The following is an 18,480-nucleotide window of genomic DNA, read 5'->3' as shown; positions in this document are numbered from 1 at the left end:
CCCAGACCACTGCAGCGCGAATAAAGAGATCACCAAAAAGAGAGGTATGTTATCATATTTAGTGTATTCGGAACATCATATGAAACACAGCATTTGGGTCCTCATGCAAAGATTAAACTCGTTCCTGAAAGACCTCAAAGAAAAGACACAATGGGTTGCCTTATTTCACTGCTAGGATAGGGATTCGTTCAAGGAATATTTAAGAGAAAACAACAAACCCTTGTGAGAATGAGTGAGAACATTGTTAGCCAAAATGAAACCCAACAAACTTTTGCCCATTTGTTTAGTCTGCATCTTTGTTGTCTTATTACTTTTGTTGTTCTTTATGTACAAAACAACATATCATCTGAAATTGGTTTCTGGGGAAATGGGACCAATGCGTTCACTGTCCTTAGTGCCCTAACCTTGGTGTGAGGTCTACAAAGATATGTAGATGGCAGTCAGGCCCTTGCAAAAAGTGCCTCTTAAAACATTCTACTTGATATTCAACCACTGAACATATTTCTTCAGATAAACTGGTAAAAAAATCATGATATCCTGCTGGTCTAGATATGGTCTCAGGAATCTCTGAAAAGGTCTCATTTGCAACCTGCTCCTGCAAGTGCGTGCTTGTGCTGACATGAGAATTGATGCTGTTTATCCTAAACTACTGCAGCGCAAATAAAGAGATTTTCAGATCTTGTGTTGGTTCCAGATGAGGCAGCCCAGTTGAGTTAGTAGTTGAACTGTTAAGTTCAGCTGACATCTATGTAGATCTACTGATTGGTTTGTCTGAATGTGCTAGGTAGAATATGCTGGGTATCCCACTCACGAGAAGGTAGGTTACAATGGGCATGGTCACTAGAGCAAAACCATGGGACTGAAGATATTCCAAAGGAGAGGACCTTCCATTGGTAGTAATGCCCCTGTGTGACTTCAAAAGGTTGTCTTGACTAAACTTATTCATACTGCAAATGGAACATTTCTGAAGCATTCTTATTTGGAACCAGGAAAATCAGTGAGTAGAATCCTGCAGTTAGTTTCTCTGAAGAATTTCTACTGCCCCCTTGGTGAGAAGTGAGTTCATGGCTTCTGTTTACTTTGGCCTTAGATGTTTAGGATAATGTATGATAAATGGGGGCTTGTACTGCAGCTCTATCTTGTAACCTTCTAGTGAAATCTTCCGACAATATGTGTTGAGATGTTCATCCACAGTAGAAGGTTGTACAGGAATGACTTGGAGTGGAAGAGACCAGTCATTCAAAACCTGATACTAATTGACGGGTGTAGGAAGAGCTGGAGGTCCTGCCTCTCTTGGAACCTCCTCTTGCACAGTCAGTAGGCTTACGAAAGGAATACAATTTGGATCATCTATGAGGAGTGGACATCCTGATCTTGTTCTTTTGTATCCCCAAAAGTCAGCTCTTGAACTGTCTTCTGCATAGATTGTTTAAACATAGAGTTCATAGTTTTAACAATGGAGAGTAAAACCTGACGTTGTACTGGAGTAAGATTTAAAGCCATGTGGTTTGAGATGATTTCTTGATTTCTTTTCTGGGCAACCATCACATTCTTTTGCAATCCATCTGAAGGTTCTTTAAAGAATTTAGCATCACTTCATCAATACTGAGAAAGAGCGAGTCTATCAAAAACTCTTCTAGTAGTGATGTTTAATTGGGCAATCTTCTTTTGCTCTACGCTATATGATTTTTGCTCATAATAGAATAGTTATCTCTGGTGCATTGTAAAAGACCTCCATGTTGTGGAGAGAGAATTTCTTAGGATCAAACTTTGGTGTAGGTAATCCCTGAGCCTTGGTAGTCTTCAAGAGGGCTAATTTCAAGTTGTCGCCAATTTTTGCTAGCATGTTACTCAAAAGAATATATAACCTTTAGATACTGTTAAATTGATTTCTCTGATAACATTCTCTGATAACGTTCTCACCAGAACACAACCCTCCTCAGAAACAACATATAAAATATGTGGCATGAATGTGCTCCACATTTCACACACGCAGTCTGATCGGTTAAAACTTACCTGAAATAATTCCTCTGATACAACAAGCGGCTCCTAATTTCATTTTCATGGTTTATAACATAACATAATATGGATTTGCCTGCAAGGTCACCTCATCTTAATAACACTGAACATGCTCGGGACATTATTAGAAGTCTCCATGTTCACATCCAGAATCAGGATGACCTTGAACTGGCATTACAAAGGGAATGGCAGAACAGCAGCAACTTTAAAGGCTCATTTGGTCAATGGGAAGAAGTGTATAAGCTTGCATTTGTAATCATGATGATCTTGCGCACTAATGATTACTGATTCACTGTCAAAACCTTACTTGAACTTTTATGTTCACATGTTGCTCCTTTCATGCACTACATTTTGTACGACTGTTTCATAGGTAGATGCTTTTGATTTGTAAGTCTGTTATTGCTCAATACCATTTCATTTCATGTTGTTAATTCTATGTACATATATTTCACCTTTCTATTGCATCATTCCATGATTTGCAATTTCAATCTATGAAAATGTAATGAGACTAAACTTTTTGTGAGGAGTATATTTACATGAATGGAGCCAGGTAATAGAATACAAGGTACTGTTTATAGAAATGCAGAAAGCATCGTTTAAAGGCACGCATGTGACTCTGGACGTAACTCTCATAAATCCACAAATCTGTCTGGCTCAATATGATGCATGCACCAGGTTTTATCAACAGAATGGATCAGTCTACTGAGAGATCAAGAAACATGGAAACAGACAATTGTCTGTGGATTTGTAGCTGGGACAATCACCACGAAATCATTAGCAATGATCTCAGCACCAAAATCTTTACAAACAAGTGTTTGCCACTAACATGGCAATGTCCCCCGCCACTAAAGAAGAATGAAATATGTATAGCATATTCACTACTCTTTACTTCTTTTGCTCATACACAAATGACTGATGTCTGAATAATCACCCAATGTAGGCTGTCTACAAAATTGAGGACATTAGTTGCAATGTTTTATGGAATATTGTGTTAACATATATTAAGTTTGAAAAATGGACAAAGTGTTGTGGTCATATTTGAAAAGAAGGTAAAGGTCAACAAATCAACTGGTGTCTGTGCATGCAGCTAATGTAGGCAGTCACTAAATTTTCAGATGTTGGGTACAGCAGTTCATGAAATATCACGTGAAGAAGAATTGGAAGAGTGGTTGAAGAGTTGTGGTGACCTTGAAAATAAGGTCAAGGTCACCCAAACTGACTGGTGTCTACTTAATCCCCTAATGTAGGCTGTCACTAATGTAGGCTGACACTGGGTACTACAGTTCACGAGATATCGCGTTAATAAGAAATGGGACATACAGACAGATGGACGGACACGGCTGAGGTACATAGTCCCCATAGTCCCATGTTTTATGGAATATTGTGTTAACATATATTAAGTTTGAAAAATGGACAAAGTGTTGTGGTCATATTTGAAAAGAAGGTAAAGGTCAACAAATCAACTGGTGTCTGTGCATGCCCCTAATGTAGGCAGTCACTAAATTTTCAGATGTTGGGTACAGCAGTTCATGAAATATCACGTGAAGAAGAATTGGAAGAGTGGTTGAAGAGTTGTGGTGACCTTGAAAATAAGGTCAAGTTCACCCAAACTGACTGGTGTCTACTTAATCCCCTAATGTAGGCTGTCATTAATGTAGGCTGACACTGGGTACTGCAGTTCACGAGATATCGCGTTAACAAGAAATGGGACATACAGACAGATGGACGGACACGGCTGAGGTACATAGTCCCACATCCTCATAGCAACGGGTCACATTTCATGTCATTACACCCTTTTGAAAAACATTTGCAAGATCAAGGAAATCCTCTCAGCTCCTCTCAGTGATATATCCACTGAGTATTTTTTACTGAAAAAGCCAAGTGATTTTAGGACTTTCACATACTTTTTACCAAGACTGGAGGTCCAATTTTATTAGCAAACATCATTTTGAGAAAACATCATCATTTTCAATATATTCATTCTTGTTCTGTGGAAATTGAATTATTTTACTCCTGAGAGCTACAATATTTGGGGACACTCACAGTAACAATCCTGCCTGCGCTGAAACTGATGCCATCCCCAACACTGTCTTGAAAATCAGCCACAGTTATGTAATTGGCTGGCTTTTCTTGGATGTTGACATCACAGACCATGATGGTCTTGGCCTGAAATTTGAATAAGATCTCTATGACATGTATATTCATATGACATGGTATTAAAATAGGTATAAGTTATTATTTTTAACAGAGTAAAAATAGGAGGCAGCAGAGAGGGTTCGGGGGATCATGCCAGTAAGGCTCATCATCAACTCCGGGCACTCGGAGATCAGGAGGTACCAAAACAAGGGCACCGAGAACAATGGGGAGCCTGACGACAGTGTACTTGGGATGCAAGCGAGACATTTCAAAGGCAAGGTCTGCATATTTATCATGCTTTTCCTGAATCTTGCCAATCACGTTGCTGTCAAAAGGGACAGAAAATTCAATGATATTAATAATTTCATGGGCTCTATCAAAAAGGACAAGATCAGGTTTGTTGGCTGGAATTCATCTCATGCTGTATATTGGCCTATTCCAGAGACGTTCGAAAGCATCATTTTCCTGGACATTTTGGGGGTCATACCATGGATGGACCTTGTGGTCAAAGCCACAGGCATGGCGGAGACAATAGTAAAAGCAGCGAGCCATGCCATCATGTCTTTTAAGGTATGCTGTTTGTGCCAAGGAAGGGCATCCACTGACAAGGTGTTGGACAGTCTCTGTAAATTCATTGCAAAGATGACATTTCATGTGAACATTTTGATTAAGAATCACATTTTGACGATTGCGAGTGGGAAGTCACTGGTCCTGAGCAGCAAAAAGGAAGCCCGCAGTTTCACATTGTTGCAATGACTTCTCAGACGACTTATCCACAAAGGACTGACTCCGGGCAGACTTGGTAAAGGACTTCACATAGTTTACTCCCATTGCTGTACCGTCCAGCAGTACATCACCATCACCAAAATCAACTTCTAATTTCAGATTGTGTCCAACAACTTTGGCATGCTTAAAATAACTGTGGAATTCCTTGCCTTCATCATGATTCTTGACGTGCATCACCAGAGGATGATCCGATAAATAAATATGTGGAAAAGTACACAATAAAATTCATGAAGAGCCTCCACATTAATCAAACCCCGACCTCCAGAATTGATTGGCATACATAAACGATTAAGAGAGGAACAAGGGTGGTGTGCTCTGTTATCAGACATGATCCTTCTAGTCAGACGGTCAAGACTCTGGATGTCTTGTTTTGTCCAATCAACTACTCCTAGGAATAGGAAAGGACTAGCACAGAGAAAGTACTGGTGGCTTTGATCCTGTTTCAAGCATTTAGTTCAGAGCTCTCACGATTATGAAAGACTAAAATACACAAACATTTTCATGATACCTACCTACAGTTGATAAAGTCGAAATGCAGCTTATTGATTGGTTAACGATATAGCGAATAATAATCCATGCTGTTTAGTGACCAAATGTGCTCTTCAGAAATTAGTGCACTGCTGCAGAGGTTGAATGTAAAAGTGACTTCCTGTGAACTGATAAACAAACTTTGCAGCCCCACAGAGAGTGACCAGGCCAACCTTGACAATCGAAGACAAATAGGTAGTGATATAGCTTTAGATGAGGACAGCAAATGCTGAGTGTTTCAATGTATCAACATGCTTTGTGTCATCTGAAATCTCTACCCAGATTGAGATTGCAGAACCAGCAATATTGATGAACTCCTTACAAAAAGCATTGAACTGTTTGATCATGGGCTAATCAATGAAAATAAATTAGCTGAGCTACAAGCTAATGACCCAGGTTTGAAGTCAGTCATCAGAAATCTAACACAGGGATGGTTGCCTGACTCCCAGAAACAAACCCCTTAAGCTGCTGCTAATTTCCTATTCCATTCTCAGACAGCAAAATGTCACAGAAGAAGAAATCTCCAGCACAACCAGCTTGTTATTCCAAGAATTCTACAGAAACCTGTTATTGAGCTACACCATGACTCCCCATTAGCAGGCCATGGAGGTATTGTTGATACAATGGACCGATTGAAAGACTGACTCCAAAGTCTGTCTTGGGAAAGCGCAGTGGGAAGTTTGGTCTACTGCCAAACACAATTTCATGAGGTGAATACTTTAAAGATGAGTTCACACTGTTGTTCACTGAGAAGGTTACAGCTGGTAGAAACTCTTCCCTAATTTCTTTTGTTGTTTTTGACATAAGTGTCAATCTTTCCGCAAGAGTTCTGAGACCAGAGTATTACACACACCATACCTAGCAAACAACTGAAACAGAGCACTTGCTCCACTCAGGGCATCCTTGTTGGCCATCGGTATATTAACTACAAACTTACTGAACATGTCCAAGGCTGCGAACACTTAAGTATTTCCCTGCGGTGTAAGGGGAAGTGGTCCATATAAATCAACCTCCCTTTGTTGTTTTACTAGCTTGACAAGCATGGCAGGACTTAACACAATCTGCAACAACCTGGCCAAGTCTTTTGAAATAGTCTCAATAACATGACATGAGCTTTGAGATGGTATGCTGTTCTCCTAGGTTTTCATGCAACTCATGCTGCATGTGCTGTTCATAAGGACCAGTCCTATTAAGTGCACTCCAAAACTTGGTTGAAAATTTCACATCATAATGTCAGCAGAATGCTGTGACTTACAACAGCTCAGAGGAACCAAGCACGAGGAAGACCTGAAGCTGGCCAAACTGCATAAGACATTGCCAATCACTTCCAGGTCAACGTTCAGAGCACCTACAGGAGGCAGCAACATTTCCAGGTCACCAACAACAGAAATTATCACCCCTGTACTGGCACACCAAGGGTTACCACAAGACAAGTCCACCATGTTGTGACACAGCATGTACAGAACCCCTTCACGCCGACATCCAAAACAGCACACCTAAAAGTGGGAACACAAGGAAGACTAGTCAGTACTGACAGAGTACGGCATCATCTTAACAGTGGAAGCCTCCATTGCCTTGACCTAACAGTGGACCTATCCTCAGAGCTCATCATCAGCGTGAACATCTATAGTTTGCCCTACTACACCAAAACTGGTCATACAACCAATGGAGAACTGTTCTGTCCACAAATACTGAGTCAATACTGTGTATCAACTGCAGATGGCAGAACAAGAATAAGCCAGCGATGTATACAGTTTTACTCAGACCAATATGTTATGGAAACAGACTAATGGGAATGTGCAAGCATCAAGGTATAGGCTGGAATAGGCCTGAACCAGAGAGTGGGCCCTGTGGAGTTCCAGAACCTTCACTCATGTGCCATATTAAAGTTCACAAAATGGCCGCTGTGATCCTTGCCAGTGTAGCCGTGTGTTTATGGTTCGGCTCTGGGCTGCTGCTCAAGATAACAAGACAATGGTGATGATATCATGTTTTTATTGAAGTGAAGGATGAAGCTGTTGTTGAGCCAAGCCTGAGAAATGGACAAGCTGTTTCCAGCTCAACAACAGCAAGTGGAGACGTAAAATAGTTAATCAAGTGTAGAAAAAGTGGGTTAAATTGTATCATAAGTACGGGGCAGGGGGTGCATAAATGAATATTTCATCATTACAAACCACAAAAAGAATAACTGTGTATCGGTTAGTCTTGTAGCACATTGTTTCACTTGCCTCTGTTACGGGACAACTTTCAAAACGGAGTGACTGTTCATCAATGAAACATACAGCTTTATGGATTACAACTTCTTGTTTATTACGTTGAGTGATGTTTCACTGTAGATTTTTACATCGTTTTCAAGCTAAATGTGAACAGCACATGACAATGCCCGGGCCCATGCTGTCAGCTACACAGGACTTCCTACAGAAGAATGGTGTCAACATTATGCAGTGTCCAGCCCTAAGTCCTGATTTAAACCCAATTGAACATCTTTGGGATGAAATTCAGAGGAGACTGAATATCATACCAGGGCCAAACACAGCCAACTTAGTATGCTAGGCTTTGCTCAGAATGTGGTGCCAAGTGTCAGTGGCCTTTATCCATCAACTGGTACAGTCCATGCATAGATGCAGTGCTGTGGTTATTGCTGCTCAAGTGGCCACACTAGACATTGAAGTCGAGAGTCTGAATGGACTGCAAACGATAACGTAATGTCTTGAAATTGAGTCGAGTTATTCGTTGATGTGCCAAGATATTGTACACAAAAAAATTTGTTGATCTTATTATATTCATTTCTGTAATGATTTGATTGCAGTGCCTATTTAATTTTGAATGCGCATCAACATTTTTTTTTGCTACTGTGGTGTTTTTGAGTATATTATAGCAATAGTCCGCTTATAAGCCACTCATATCCAGGCACACTGCCTGCTCACGGTATTGAGGAAAACCACACCATTCATCTCAGAGTGGTAGTCTCAGTTATCTGTGGACTTTGCCCTGAATACCAAGTAGCAGTTTTCTATGTGACCCCTTATCATCCCCATCGGGTACCCACTGACTGCTGACAGTGTGCGATGCACTGACCAAGGTCTCATCCAAGTACACTGGCTCAAACCCTTCCTTCCTTATTACCCTGAGAAAATTATTTCTCATGTGAACAGAGTACTGACCTATTCTCCCTAGAAATCTTCTTATAACGATACCCAAAGTGCATCAGAGTGTATACTTTGATACTTTGAGATTGTGCTCTTCATTCAAAGCTTTCTAAACATTTTCAGAAACATGTACTGGTTTTCAGAATACAGCTTGCTGACAGACTTGTTGCAGAATAGGCCTTCAGCAACCCATGCTTGCCATAAAGGGCGACTATGCTTGTCGTAAGAGGCGACTAACGGGATTGGGTGGTCAGGCTCGCTGATTTTGTTGACACATGTCATCGGTTCCCAATTGCACAGATCGATGCTCATGTTGTTGATCACTGGATTGTCTGGTCCAGACTCGATTATTTACAGACCACCGCCATATGGCTGGAATATTGCTGAGTGCGGCGTAAAACTAAACTCACTCACTCACTCTTTTGAAAGTTGTACAAATGTTTTATTTTGTATGATTCTGACACGACCCCTTGCTACCTACTTCGCATCACCTTTGTGTTCCTGTGCTGATACCCCTAAAGCTTTTGATGCCCACTTACGGAATTTATTAATGGCATAAAATGGTTTGCCCCTTTCGGCTTCGGCATGGAAAAAATTGTACACTTTAATCAACTGTTTCACATCAGCATTCAACTTCCTTTTTCATCAGGCCGTGTATCCTGTGCACGACGAGATAGTGGCTGTTCCATCTCTGCGGTTTCACCCTGCAGTGACAGATAACAACTTTTGCGTTTTCAATGATGATAGTTTCTTAAACAACGTTTTTGGTGGAACCCGAAAACTTTTCAAATATTGGAAAGCTATCGGAAATTAGTAAATGATAAACACGTGTACTATTTATATTTATGTAGCAAATTTTGCTTCGTTTCTGACACAAACGGACTGAAGAGGGTAATATTTTATACAGTGTAAACATACTGACCTCAAATGAGTCTTGACGTGGTGGTGGCCTTAGACTACCCCCTTTCTCTGAAGATCTGGTGTTTTTCACTTTGCTGAAGATACCTTGTGATGGACTGAGTGATGTCTCCTCTGCAGCATCTCCATCTTTCCAATAATTAGCTAAGCTTCTGCCTTCATTCTGTAGAGATTTGTTGATGTCGGATGATGTACCTTTAACCTCCACTTCACCAACTTGATCGTAGTTCTTAAGTTTACAGAGATACGTAGCAGGGACCCATCCCTCCAAACTTTGATGCCTGAATACAAATAGTGCAACAGCACTGCAGCAGCATATCAATAAAAAACATTTCACTTACAGCAAACATTACATTCATATAATTTTAACATAAATACATGCATATAGAAACTGAAACTATCAAATATCATTTGTACTCAGTGGCAAAAATAACTGTATTTTGAATGTTTTCACCACAGTGGTTTGAATCACTGTTTTGACAGTAATTTTAAGCAATAAAGGTCTGTGCTTTTGAAATCATTTATTGTTTATATATGATATGATTAACCTATATTTCAAATTTGAATCAGATCAGTGAAGAAATGAATTTTTTGTAAATTCTACATCCACATTCATTATATACAATTCATAAGGTGTGACACTTGAGATGCTCAAAACCTAACAAAAAACAGAACAGCCTGCATGTGCATGTGTATCAGTACTGTAACTGTATAATATCCTGCTTTTATTTACGATGAATCAATAGAGACCGAGTTCATTGATGCACGTGATAATGGACCGATCCAGTCCTGGCCGATAAGCCCCTCCCACTTCATGTCTTACGTTGGGAGGACAACCACTGACAAGTCACAAAGGCATCACCACCAGTGAAACATTCATTATTGAGAATGGTGTTGATGAATTCTGCTTGTGGTACTTTGGTATTCATTGTTTGTGAATATTTATAGAGGAAAGTTCTTCAGATTATATTTTTTTTATAACTTATTTGCCAGATTGTAACTGGGGAGTGAAATAGAGTTAGATGCCAGATGAAAAATTGTCCCTGCCAACTGCTGCATGAGAGTGGGAAACGTATTTTCTCTCTAACCAAATAATCTATCTGACAATTCATGTCCGTCTAAGATACTAGCAGGAGAAACGTAACTGAAAGGTAACTGAATTATGTTGTTCCACTTAAATTCCCATCGTAACTTTACAAAAACCATGAACACAACCACATTTTCATGTTGTAGACTGCTAGAATGTCAATGATGTATGTGGCGCCTTTATATCTTAATAGGATGCTTAATATAGATAAATCTGTAATGTGAAAACATATGTTTCCATGGATGTATCTGGACATACCAAGAATGTTCAGCACCTAATCTGCAGCAATTCTCAGTCCAATTTTTCTTATCAAAATCTGTACACGATCCTAAAATGACACAGTGACAGAAAATATGGAAATGAATTTGTTTAATCATCCTTTCCAATTTATTTTTCTATGTGTTCTTTGTTGTGGAATGCTAATTTACAAACTTCCACAATTATGGACATGAACTGCCAGCATTTATGTACTGGCATGTCACACCACCACACCACAAAGAAGATCCAAGATCTGACAATCTTCGAAAATAAGAAACATGTGATCCAAACTCTTTGAACAGAGGATGCACAGTTATCAAACCAGTTGACTCATTAAGCCCAAGAGCCACTTCACTGCTCAACACCTGGAACCCCGTGCTGATTGCCTGGCCGGCTGTGGCGAGACTAATTAGGGCTAATCACGCCTGATATCCTTGGCTGGTTTCGTAGATTACAGGAAACTGTCTCGTCATACGAGCAAGTCCTGATTGTTTAATTGTTTAATTGTGTTGTAAAGGTATATGTTGCAAGAAAGCAGGAGTGAATACATGTCATATATGTAACGTTTTACGTAATTTTATTACACTTTCTCATGTAGACTTTTGGTGGCGTGTGTATTTTCTTAACACATGTTTGTATTCTTTGTATGTAAGACACACTTAAACAAACTGTCCCTCTCAAATCATTGTGTGAGGTTAAATTGTTCAAAACATCTATGTCAATGGTAGTAAAGAAGAATTTATGCTCATGCCTAATAATCTTGGTGCATGTGTACTTTCTTGACACATGTATGTATTCTTTGTATGTAAGACATAATTACACAAATTGTCCCTCCCATATCATTGTGTGAGGTTAAATTGTTCAATACAATATGTCAATGGCAGTTAAGAAGAATTTACACACATGCCTAATAATCTTCTATGAAAGAAGCGTTTTCGCTGATGCGTTGTTAGTATATACTGAATATTTTAAGGTATGAGTCCTAATAAGCTACTGTGTGACTTACATGGAACAGATTCACAGTTTGTCACTTTGGTTCATCTAGATTTAACGCAGAAAATATACGTTATCACATGAACATACATTTATGCATATTGTATAATGCTATTCCTTGCACATACATAAGACAAAGGGTCACGGGATGGGCGTCAACAAAGTTGACCGAATAGGACGTTTTGTATCTCAACTGTTCAGTATAGTGGCTGATTTCTTTTCTATGACCAATCGTATCATGAGATACCTGTCAAAGAGGAAATGACAGGTGATGGGGCGTGGGCTAAATTTCTGAAGAGCATGTTCGGTCACGAGACAGCTTGGATACAGATTGACTATTGGTTTGATCGCTGACCTATCGATATGCTGGATTTCAGTTGTATCAACTCTAGCTATCACGAAAACGTTTGTGTATCGTGAACATACACAATCGTAAGGATGCCTGAAATGTACATGTAGGACTAACAAGCACTTTGACGAGTTTATTTTTCTTTAAAGCACTCAAATCGCTACAATCCACTTATTTTTACGCCGGATAACCCAATCCAACCATTGAGTAGGGATAGTATTTATTTGCATATGCGTTTTTTGCACACTGCTTGTACATCAAACATAATGGCTTGCTGAACATTTCAATATAATCTGCACATTATATTGTTACGAATAAATATCACAATTCAAGTACATGTATTATAGAATTAAAATAAGTTACACGATGCTGATTTATTGTGATGTATACACTTGCAGTTGAATCTCCCCAAATATTTATGAACATGGGCATACTTATATTTGTTTGAAAGCAAACGAATTTCAGAAGATTGACAATGGACTCCTCAAAATGAATGAATAATTTAATTTAGAAAGAAGGTTGTCACCTTTAATTCAATCAATGTGCAAACAGAGTATCTTAGTATTCACTCCCAATGACGAGTAACAAACACTTACCTCCTACAACAACATCTCATAATCCCCTTTCTTGCAGACATGTGTTCATTTGCCTGTATAAGCCCCCGACATTGCAAGCAATTCTTATCAAAACACATTAATAGTTCTTCGGATTAACACAGAAAGTAACCTCTCTCGTAAGAAAAGCTAATCTTTGATCATTACTGCTAAATTGACTGAAATAACAGGTACACTACGAATTTGAAATTTAGAACCCCCAATATGCGGCTCTCGCTGAATGGGCGATGCTTTTTATCACCCCCAATATGCGGCTCTCGCTGAATAAGAGGTGCTTTTTGTAACCCCCAATAAGCGGCTCTTGCTGTGAGAAGCTAACTAATTTGCCCCACATATGCGTCTCTCGGCCTTAATGAGTTAATAGGTTTGAAACAGAAGAAAACTAAATAAAATAAACTTCATTGTCTTCAGAGATATTTAACTGCTAATTACTAATTTACTTAAAGGGGCACATAAAGGAGCAAATACTGTTTCTCACCAACAGTCTAATTATGAAACCAAAACTGCAAATTGGTCAGCGCCCGCTCCCTCGATGTGACGGACAAAGGGAATGGGTTCTGGTCCACATTAGCAGAATTTCTTCACCTAAACAGTCAGGAGGCTGGATGCCCATCATATGCCATTATTTAAAAATATCCATGGTATTCCTTGTCTGATTGTAACAAAATATCCCAGAAGTGTATTTTTTTTCGGATGCTTGGATAGTATAGTGACTGATCCAATTTGATCCTATTTCTGTGTTTTTCACCTCAATATTTAATCATGTTATGTGAAAATATGATGTCTACAGGCTCGAAGCAAGCCATTTGTTTCAGTCCGAAAGATTGCAAAGTTTTATATTTAGATAGTTTTGAGTGTTGGCCCAGCTGTGATAGCAAATATCATACATAAATTTTGGTAGCTATGGTAGCTACCCTGGTTTACTGTCTATGATTATAAAAACACACAGGTGATTTATTTGAATGGGTGGAACCTACAATAGCCAATGAAATACAGACTAAACAAAATGGGGTGTGTCCTACCAGAACAACTTCAATGACCAGACAGGGGGAGTACTTAATCTTTTAATCCTATTCTAAGTGGCATTAATCTTGTTGGCACATTTGCTGAATGCTTGATTGTTTACTCTGGGCTGGATTAACTGGTGTTTGCATAATGTTATTTTACTGTAGGTGATGGCATGTTTACCTCATCAAAGCAGTTTATTAACCTGTCTAGACATAACCCTTGTCTTAGTGAATGGTTTGTCATACAGTGAAGTTCTGATTACCTCAGGCTAGGATTTTAACTCTAGAACATCTGTGAAATTGTGTGGTCATAACTTATACCTTTTTCAATAGAGTGTCTGTGAGATAAGTTTTACTACTTTTGACAGGAGTCTTGTCTAAGCTATTACTGATACATGATGAAACTAATATTCTATATTTATATTTTCCAAACATTTGAATACTAATGTATTCCTTGTACTGGTTACAATTAATATTGAATGGAGCATCATACAGCAACCACCTAATGGACAACCTACAAGTTAAGGATGGAACAGCAAGATATGACAGACCAAGGAAATAGGTGCGTCTCTCCCATAGAGATATTATCACAGCCATCAACATGGAGATCCTGTATTCATCCAGAAGCCACCTTATGAACATCTCCAACATGGAAATTGTGTACAAGACAGATCATTAAGACTTACTTATCTGTGTGTACTTAAATGAAGTGAGTGCAGGATATACAATGTGTTATTGTTGATAAGTGCAACCAGGTATGTTTGATCACAGACCAGTACATTACTACCTTCTTATGTCTATACCATATTGAATTTCATGCATGTGATCATTGATGACTTATATAGATATAGAATGAAGTCAGAATAGGAATATTCTTTTGTCCAGATACCCATAACCACATTTCTATCATGTGTCAATATTAGGGCATTAACAGCAAAGCAATATTCAGCATTTTAGAATTTTGAAGTCAGAGTAGGATTGTTATTGATGCTTCTTTATTGGGCATAGCACCCGCAATAAGTACCGTCTGAGTCACGCGGTAAAGTTAGACTCCTGGTTTCAACTTTCTTAATGTGAAATATTTGCTGGGATGCTTATGTATATTTTTTATGACACTAATCATTATCACTATTTGGTACTGAGCCTTACCACAAAGCCAAACTCCTAATTTGAAGATACTTTCCCTGAAATAATCTGTCCAAAGTAGCCAATACCTGAAAGTGAAATGTACATTGCAACGATCTTTTGATTATTTTCCCGATGTCAGATTGACAAGATGATTATTTTCTTACCATCACTACATAGATATATTTGCTGCATGGCATGTCAGTGACATGAAGAATTGCTTTATTGTGAATATGTACTGATTTGCACTGTTTTTATTTACATAGCTTCACTCCTATTAGTTTGGACTCAATTTATTTAAGCTAGGGGTCCAAGCTTTCTGGAACTGGGGGAAATTGTTATAGTGTCTACTTCAGGACAGACATGTCCAAATATTTCTACAGACCAAAAACTATGTAGCCAGGCTATATGATATTTAGTTATTATTATTCAATCTGCAATCTTGATCTTTATCACTACTGCAGAGTACATTGTTTTGTCAGCTACCTTGTTCCTCTTTGTCACTTCCATTAATTACTGTATATGACATTTATGGCCTTTATTGGTCACCCCCCTTGGCTGTGTCTGTCATCACACCAACTGTAGAAGGAAGTACTATGTTTCTCTACGTGTCCATTGTTGAATCTTTGCCTGTCTATTGTTGTTAAAAACTATATATGTATATTCATATCTATACTGTACGTGAGATGTGAGTGTGGAGACTGGCATTCTGAATTTGTAGGGACGCCGCTCGCAGGCCCTTGGGTTGACCTGGAAGTCCGCTCACCTCATTCATGTATACTTGTTTGTCATGTCTTGTGAAACCAACTAAAGAAGTCTGAACCACTAAACTATGCCTTCATCTTCATCAACATATTCATTAGTCTTCAACAACGTAATGTTCATCTAACACCAAACTAATTCACCACGAGCCGATGACTACAGGCACGCGTTGACAAAATACTCAACATTATAAATTAAGGTCTGTAGTGGCAAATGTATTGTATGTTATGTAATACGTGCATGTAAGTGATGCAAGAGGGTTTATCAGCTGAGTTACAAACCAAAAATTGATCAAAGGATTAACCGATAACACACTGATTGATTAATTACTTTTATCTTCTACAGCTGATTTGTCAAAAGGCAGTGTGTGTAGATGTACCAATCTATTCTGACTACACCCTGTCGTAAAGTACGAGTGTAAAAACAACATCCTCCCTTCAAAGAATTAACCACCATTACATTGACTGATTGCTCATTATTGGTTAACTAAAGAATGGCGGACATCATACAATTAGTTGCCAGGTGTGCTATCTTGGGTGACCAATGAGAGGTTTATCAGGTTTTCACCAATGTGAAAGACGTGAAACGATGTGTTACTTTTTCGCAAATTAGACTGTTGTAAGAGACACGACACAGAGCAGGATTATTTACCAGCTTCAGATGAATGGAATAACATTCTTTTATGTGGATATTGATGGAGCAATTCCTGAACAAGGTAGTAGCCTGACATTGTTGCTATAAAATAAGTCTGTTTTACATTCGTTATTTGCATTTTGTTTGAATTTATTTGTAGTAGCATTCAGTAGAATCTACATGACAGAAAACACACACTAGATCACGTATGTGTGTGAAATAGGATCCACATTGGCAGTCTATACACTGTTTAAATGTTACAGTTATGTTACTATAAGTATAAGCAGACCGTGTGATCTTTTACTAATTTTCAAAATCATACAGATATGACAATAAACTTATAATGTAAGTCTAATATATAGAGACGTACATTGACTAATAGTTTTTTTACCATTTCTACCACTGGCAGATGATTAGGCTTCAAAGTGTTTCATTTGTTTTCATAACGCATTTGTAATGAAGTAAAAATGACTTCACCTTAGTTGATCTGTCTATAATTAAACTCTCAATTGCGCATACGGACTGCGCAGTAGAGATCACAAACCAGTCATGAATTCTGGGATATTATCCGGGAGAAAAACAATGACAAAAGTTTAAACCAGTCCATGGAAATAGCTCCACATCAGTGCCTTAAGTACAAAGTATTTTTTTCTCTAAAATTACATATGGACATTATTGTTTCTCAATCCATGGTAATCTTTGTTTTATTGGAGTTGAGAACATATCCTTGGAGGACAAAACACTAATTTGGATCTATCTCCTTTTCCGAGATACCTATTAGTGTCTTAAAAATATATTAAGCTGTGTCAAAATGTGCTAAAAGTCATAACTAAAGTTTAATAAACACACATTAAAATACCCTAAAGCCTTCACCTCCTGCAAACGAGTGTGCAATTCGATGTGGAGGTCATTTTCGAATTAACGATCAACAAATCTTAAACAATTTGTCCAAAAACCAACACCTTGATAAACACTACTTTGGTACAATCTTCAAACACTGGTCACCTCATCATAAGGTGATGATTTCAAATAAGTATTACATCAAGTATTGGGTTAAATATATGTTTCAATATTCATTCCAGTGATATGAATAGTCAACTGAGAATTTTGTAAACAATTAAATTCCAAAACTGAATAATGCCGTACAAAGGGGTGACCATGGCACCATTTGTTTTTTCAAATTCTCTGGATGTAGAAATAACTTTTTTATGTGTTGTGATACTAGTAATGTTCACTTTCAGAATAATTTTTTGGCAAACATATTACTTAAAAACAGAGAGGTGTCTTAAAGCAGGAAAGCAGAAACTAATTCAGTACCAAGTGACTGCTCTGCCATGATATGTATATAGTTTTTGGATGCCGAGCTCTGCTTTAAAACCACATGAATCTATAATGTCAAGTAAGTATAATTATTTATAATTGATAGGTTTATTAACAATTCTATTACCTTTCTACGTTTACAAAAGGATGCAACATTCTTAAAAACACCTCCATATTTTATTATTATTTTGAATGAATTAATTATGACAGTTTTAATTATATTACTCTTAAAATACACAAATGTGCCTCACACACATGTAAAAAAATATGTTGTAACAAAAATAAAAACAAATTATGTTCTCTTAGTTAACAAACACAATTCTATTTCATTCTGTCCAATATTCCTGAAAGTCACTATTCTTCTCACATAGTTTTCATCTCAATCCACGAAGAGTATGGTAATTCAATTCAACAAGGTAATTAACATGTCTTTAAAGAAATTCTGAAATATTTCAGTCATGGTTTTATCGATACATGTTTGAAATAATTTTGATATTTTGGACATTGCGTGATAGTCATCTGCTGGCACTTTCCGTTTGAATAAAAAGGTGTTGTTACTCCTCAAATACAATGCACTAAATTACAGATACTGTACTGCAGAGTAGGCCTTCAGATTGTGCTTTTAAAACTTGAAAACATTCTAGAAAAATGTGTGACAAATTTAAGAATATCTACGAGCGAAGGCAACAATATCCATCCACCACATTGTTCCTTAATGCTATTTTGGTCGACACTGATATCAGATTGCAGCCAGATTTGTTTACATTGTGTCACAGTTTTTTCGCCTGTCTCATTT

The 18,480-nt window shown here is 38.1% G+C and overlaps 1 protein-coding gene across 2 annotated transcripts in view; it reads right to left on the bottom strand.

Moving 5' to 3' along the window:
• The window catches only part of LOC137265819 (SH3 and PX domain-containing protein 2A-like), a 131,748-nt gene that overhangs the window by 19,909 nt on the left and 93,359 nt on the right, over positions 1-18,480 (bottom strand). For both annotated transcript variants that reach the window (XM_067801281.1, XM_067801282.1), the window contains 2 exons: positions 9,541-9,817; positions 4,063-4,185 (listed from right to left, as the gene is read on the bottom strand). In XM_067801281.1, coding sequence (XP_067657382.1) covers positions 4,063-4,185; positions 9,541-9,817 — 400 coding nt within the window. The remainder of the gene's footprint in view (positions 1-4,062; positions 4,186-9,540; positions 9,818-18,480) is intronic.

This window comes from Haliotis asinina, chromosome 15 (genome assembly GCF_037392515.1).
Source record: "Haliotis asinina isolate JCU_RB_2024 chromosome 15, JCU_Hal_asi_v2, whole genome shotgun sequence".
NCBI lineage: Eukaryota > Metazoa > Mollusca > Gastropoda > Lepetellida > Haliotidae > Haliotis > Haliotis asinina.
Note: the sequence above shows the minus strand (reverse complement) of the source record. Positions and strands in the feature narration are given on the sequence as shown.